This window comes from Protomyctophum parallelum (assembly GCF_964188405.1).
Source record: "Protomyctophum parallelum genome assembly, chromosome: 2".
NCBI classification, from domain to species: Eukaryota; Metazoa; Chordata; class Actinopteri; order Myctophiformes; family Myctophidae; genus Protomyctophum; species Protomyctophum parallelum.
In genome coordinates, this window is record NC_139699.1 from 51,856,670 (window position 1) to 51,862,669 (window position 6,000).

General features: G+C 45.7%; 1 protein-coding gene across 1 annotated transcript; it reads right to left on the bottom strand.

The window, feature by feature from the left end:
* Positions 1 to 2,085: 2,085 nt before the first annotated feature.
* LOC310855201 (uncharacterized protein) lies at positions 2,086 to 5,722 on the bottom strand. Its single transcript, XM_083760126.1, has 3 exons — positions 5,535 to 5,722; positions 3,875 to 4,711; positions 2,086 to 2,502 (listed from the first exon to the last, which is right to left on the bottom strand). The coding sequence occupies exons 1-3, from the start codon at positions 5,701 to 5,703 to the stop codon at positions 2,213 to 2,215; spliced, it is 1,296 nt and encodes a 431-aa protein (XP_083616252.1). The 5' UTR covers positions 5,704 to 5,722; the 3' UTR covers positions 2,086 to 2,212.
* Between the last annotated feature and the right edge of the window lie 278 nt (positions 5,723 to 6,000).

Here is a 6,000-nt window from a genome sequence, read left to right on the forward strand (position 1 = left end):
GTTTGTTTTACATCACCATTACATCGCCTAATCAACATGAGTTAGACTTTAATATATTAGCGCCCCTCACTTCACACAGGTGTGATTTTTGTTACTCTCCTCTGAGTAAGTACGGGCCAGAGGCTCGATGGCACCACCCGGTTGACCCTCTTAAGCCACGTGGCGCACGGGATCCGCGACGCCTGGGCTACTTGAATCCTCAGCCGCAGACCTGGCAACGTGACCACTGACCAGGTGGCGGCAGGCCGAGGGCAACATCAGCCCAGATGTGGGCAGCGGCCTCGCCAGCCCGCGAGGGCGCTCGAGGGCGAGGGCATAGCCGGCGCCCCCCCCCCCCCCCCCAAGTACCCAAATAACCCCCCAGGCACAGCCTGAGGGTCTGGGGCCGGTGGTGGGCAGATTTTCACAGCAGCACCTGAATTACTGGGCAGACCATGCCAGAGATGCATGGGTCGTTACAACAATGTCCCAAGGTTACAGGTTGCAATTCCGCCGCCGACCCCCACCACCTTCACGGGTCAGGGTGACTTCAGTCACAGACCCCGTGAAGGCCCAGTGTTTGTCTCAAGAGGTGACCAAGCTCTTGGACAAACGAGCAATAACAACGGTTCACCCACGTTCACAGAACGAGGGGTTCTACTCCACCTACTTTCTGATCCCAAAGAAAGATGGGTCTCTCAGCCCTATACTAGACCTAAGAGGGTTAAATGTGCACCTCAAGGTCCTTCCATTTCGGATGCTTCGCACAGTCGACGTCCTACAGGCTATCACACAGGGGGAGTGGTTCACCACAATAGACCTCAAAGATGCCTACTTTCATGTGCCCATACATCCAGAGCACAGAAAGTACCTCCGCTTTGCCTTTCAAGGCAAAGTCTACCAGTTTGCCGTTCTGCCGTTCGGCCTGTCTCTGGCTCCCCACATCTTCACAAGGTGTATGAGGGCAGCCTTAACGTTGCTATGCCTGTCGGGAGTGAAGATACTTCCCTACCTAGACGATTGGCTCATTTGCGCCCCCTCGTTCAGGGAGGCGGAACAGGTGACGTCCAGAGTCCTCGCTCACGTCGAGGCACTGCTTGGGACCTGCCTCTGGTCCTGCAGGCACTGAGCGAGGCGCCCTTTGAGCCTATGGCTGGGTCGTCCTTGAGCTCTGTATCGATTAAGACCGCCTTTCTGTTAGCGGTTACGACAGCTAAGCGTGCGAGTGAGCTCCACACATTTTCTATTATCCCCGCATGCCTTCGGTGGAAGGCTGGCGGGACTGGGGTCACACTTTGGCCAAATGTGTCATTTTTGCCTAAGGTTCTGCCCCCCGATTATGTTAACCAGGCACGTTCCCTTGCACGTTCTCGAGGTTCTATCGCCTTGATGTGGCCTCCGGATCCTCACTGACGTCGGCGATCCTGCCACTGGCTGCTATGGCAGTTTAGTAGGTGGGTTCAATTCCTCGTGACACTTCTGGTATGAGTCATCCACTATTGTTTACTGCCTACTGGCAGTCAGTAAGGAATGAAACATAACGCAAGTTACGAATGTAACTATGGTTATGAGAATTCCTGGATGACTGCCAGTAATAACGGTCACTCGGAATCTTTCAGGGCGAGAAAATTCTTAAGAGGCCGGGTGTGGGCTGTCACGTGCTTATATAGCCTACCGGGACGCACGGGCAGCCTACACGTCACATGACTTTGTTTATATTAAGACTCGACCTGCGCGGAGCGCGAGAGGGCATATTCACTATTGTTTACTGCCTACTGGCAGTCATCCAGGAATTCACATAACCATAGTTACATTCGTAACTTGCGTTGTTTGACTTACCTACAATCTAAAGAATGTATCAAGGTCGTCAGTAAAACGAGAGTAAAATCCTCATTGCTCAATTATTAATTTATACATTTGTAATTGTAACTAGTGTGTGTGAAAATGCAACCAAATTAACCTGAGTTCCGTTTGAAATAAAAGATTGGTGCAATAATTTGAGATTTCACATAGTCAGGTGTCTATGCAGCAGGTATATTATACACACCTCCAAATATCAATCTTTGACCAAACTTTTATTGGTGTACAAGGTTTCTGTTGCTTTGGATGCAGAATCATAGCCTGGGTTGGTTCCAGCCTGAATCGTTCCGTCAATCTGTTTTGTGAGTAGTGAGTGACAAAAAAAAGACTCATAGAATGCAGCGATTCAGGCTGGAACCCAGAATCCATTTATTTATTGAACATTTGGCAGAGTTTCTGTGTGCTGTAGTGTTTGGTGGAGCATCCCTTTGTGGTGGTGGTCTGCAGTATGCCTGGCAAAGACCTTCTTGCCGTTCTGTGCATACACAATGTTCTTATTACAAATCTTACACCAGGCCATACCTGGGATGTCTACCTTTGCTAACCACACATCATATCTCTGCCCTTGTGAATCGGTCTCTTCTAGCCACTGCCACCTCCACTTGTTCTTTAGGCCACGTTCCAGGACAGCTGTGTCAGCGTTCTTCTGCAGATATTGCATACCTTAAAGCAAAAAACAAAACAAATGACCTAGTGCCTCTTCATAATTTAACAGAAATTGGGATGGGTATCATTAGGATTTTGTTGATACTACTACTCTTATCAAAACTCCTTCTCTGTTTATCAACACTCTTATGACTTCTATTTTCATAATACATATAATGACCATACAAGAAGCAAGTCTTTGTGTTGTATATTGCAATTACACTCTTCCTGTGCAAATCATGATGCACAATGGTACTGTATGTCCACTGATCAAAAATGTATCATTCAATATGTTCAGATTTTTGAGTGGTGCACACCACTCCAATGACTGGCTTTGAGTGTGTCTATGTACAGTATAGTATGTCTGTTTGACATATGAACATCTGCAATACCGCTGGGTGAAATCTGAAAGTTTGATGGGGCATTTTTTACACGTGAGTGCAGCTAGAACTTTTCCATTGCATCTTATGAGAGGCAGGGTTCTTCTGCTGCCGGTATGCGCGTGCATGCTGTTTCTTATCAGTGTGACGTCGTCTGTTAAGGCGTCTACCGTATTCACACTGACCACTATAACTACCAGCAAGACGCCTGAGGGCGAGAAGCGTGTGTACGCATCCGAGATCTAAGAGTGCACAGTGTCTTGAGTGTACAGGGTTTGATGAGGGCCCAGGTAGGGCCGGGCCTAAATTTTCAGGCCTGTTGAGAAATTTAGTTTTCGCCGGCTGCCGGGCGCGGCTGCACTAATAACTTTGGGGCAGGCCCATCTAGAGTTTAAATGGACAGGTAGTAGGTAACTAGGTATCAGTCAAAAGGGAGTCATCGAAGAGGAAGGATGGATGGTGAAGGATCAACATATGGAATGTCAGAACAGGTCAGCTCCATATGGAGATCTAAGGGTTTGAGGTGATGTAGAGATGTATCTGGCCAATATTGATGTCACGAGGCATGACCATATATGGGGCGTGAAATGCACGATTTCATAGTTAACTGCGACCTGTGGTCGCAATAACAATAAATACATAACTAACAAAACCGTACAGTACAGTAACTATCACAATAAAAGTATATTGTTGCACCGCTCAGTTCACACAGGTGTGATTTTTGAATCAGGCAACACTAAAGTTTCTCTCCAGCATGGCAGCATGGGTCTTCATGTGAATATTTAGATGTGAACGTCGAGTGAATTTCTTATCACAAACACTGCAACTGTATGGTCTCTCTCCCGAGTGAGTTTTCATGTGGCGTGAGAGATTAGACTGAGCACTGAATTTCATACAACAAACAGTGCAACCGTATGGTTTCTCTCCAGTGTGAATAATAGTGTGCTTGAAGAGATCTGACTTCAGCCTGAAACCTTTACCACAATCAGTGCAACTGTGTGGTTTTTCACCTGTGTGGATCCTCATATGGGCATTCAGATTTCCAACTTGTGTGAATCCTCTGCCACACAAACTACATGTATAGGGTTTCTGATCTGAGTGCGAAATAATATGAGTCTGCAAATAGGACTGCTGAATAAAATGTTTCCCACAAATGTTGCAACTGTATGGTTTCTCTCCAGTGTGCGTCTTCATGTGACGTGACAGTATGTACTTATGCCCAAAGTTTTTGTTGCAGACACTACAACTGTATAGTTTCTCTACCAAATCTCCCAGTTGCTGTGGTTTCTTTGTTTTCAAACATGTCTTATTATTGCTCCAATCTTCATCACTGCCACTGTCTTCACTCTCTACAACAGAACGCCGTGAAGAAAAGGACGAACAGTCACTGATTGGTTCTATTTCTTTGCAGCCTTCTTCATCAGGCTCTGTTTTGATCTTGTCAGTTGAAGTGCTAGGTGCAGGGTCACATTCTGCATTTTCTTCACTTTGACATAGAGGTGGGCACTGTCTTCCATCTTCATCAAGGTCACTTTTTAGACTTTGAGCATAAATTATATTGAACATGGAGTCTTGGGCATCAACATTCCCTGACTCTTGAAGCTGCTCTGCTGCCTGACTGGTCCAAAGTTCCTCCTGTTCCTCTTTGATCTGTGGAGGTCCTGGATCCTTCTGGTACACACAGGATGTCCTCTCCTGTGGAGGTCCTGGATCCTTCTGGTACACACAGGATGTCCTCTCCTGTGGAGGTCCTGGATCCTTCTGGTACACACAGGATGTCCTCTCCTGCATGCAAAGCTGCTGCTCGTGGACAACATCCTCATCACTAACAGGAAGCAGAGGAGGGGCTGGAAGGAAAGTATAACAAACCAAAACAGAAATGTAGCCTTAAATTATACACAATATAATTTACTGGACAATTGGCCAAATACACAACAGGTAGGCTAGAAAGCATAGTTACGCTGCTGAAGATATTTCCATCTGGATTAATAAAGTATGTGTATCTATCTATCTAAAATATTTTAATTTATTTTTAATTAAAAAAAAAGGAGATCAGATTTTGATTGTGAATCAAATATACTTACTGATATTTAGAGGTTCACATGTATGGTTAGAGAGATTACGCTACAGCTGCATTGCTGTGCAGCCATTCATTTGGCATCCCTGGTGATTACCTATCATTATGGTCTAGCCCAGTGCTCCAAACAACAGTAGATGGACAAGCTTTGAAGCTTATTAGGCTATGCTTCAAATGAGCATGTAGATCTGTAGATCAAGCTCTGGCTTGATATCAGGCTTGAGCCCGCTTGACCCTCCCAAATAGATCATTAGGGTTAGGGTAATTGACTCTCCCAAATCCCAAATAGATAATTAGGGTTAAGGTTGACCTTGACCTTCCCAAATACATAATTAGGGTTAGGGTTGACCCTCCCAAATAGATTGGCCTACGTAGGCCTATTTAATAACTGTACAGTTATTTTGAGGGATGCAAAATGGCGCATTTTAAGGGATGCTGACTGTCGAATGACATGGAACAAAGTGACCATTGACTTTGAAGCTAACATAACGCTATGCTTTAGTACGTCGACGCTATTGTTAAGAATCAGAACCCATCCAAATTTAAGTGATGACACAAAAACTTTAAAACTACAGAATACACTTTTCTTGTACCTCTCCCTCCAGCAGCCAGCAGCAGCTTATTGTGTTGGCGTTCAATCTCCCGTTCTTCCTCATAGTCGACTAGCACTCTTTCAAAGAGACCAAATATCTCCTCAGCAGCCACCATCAACCGCTCGTTGACCAACGCTTTGAGGTCCGTTTTGGACATGGACATCATCATCACTGTACTGTACTGTACTAGTATACAGTAGGTAAAATAAGATGTCCACACTCCACAGTAGGACCGTCAGCCATGGGGAAATAAAGAAGAAAACAATAATAATGCACGGGGGAGGACTTCTTCTCCCACTCTATTAACGGGCTAGAGGGGTTTTGCTGCCATCTTCTGGTCTGGTTTGTGAGTGAGTGAGTGAGTGAGTGAGTGAGCCTAAATACAATCCCATTAGAACAAACAAAACAAAAAAACGATACCTACCTCTCGCAGGGGAGGATTATCCAACAGGCTTGTTGGGCCCAG

Excerpts from the sequence above, each read along its gene's own strand:
- LOC310855201 (XM_083760126.1), bottom strand. The coding sequence starts at position 5,703 with ATGATGATGTCCATGTCCAAAACGGACCTCAAAGCGTTGGTCAACGAG. Across the intron at positions 4,712-5,534 it reads GCTGGCTGCTGGAGGGAGAG|CCCCTCCTCTGCTTCCTGTT; the intron begins GTACAAGAAAAG and ends CTTTCCTTCCAG. Across the intron at positions 2,503-3,874 it reads CCATATGAGGATCCACACAG|GTATGCAATATCTGCAGAAG; the intron begins GTGAAAAACCAC and ends TTTTGCTTTAAG.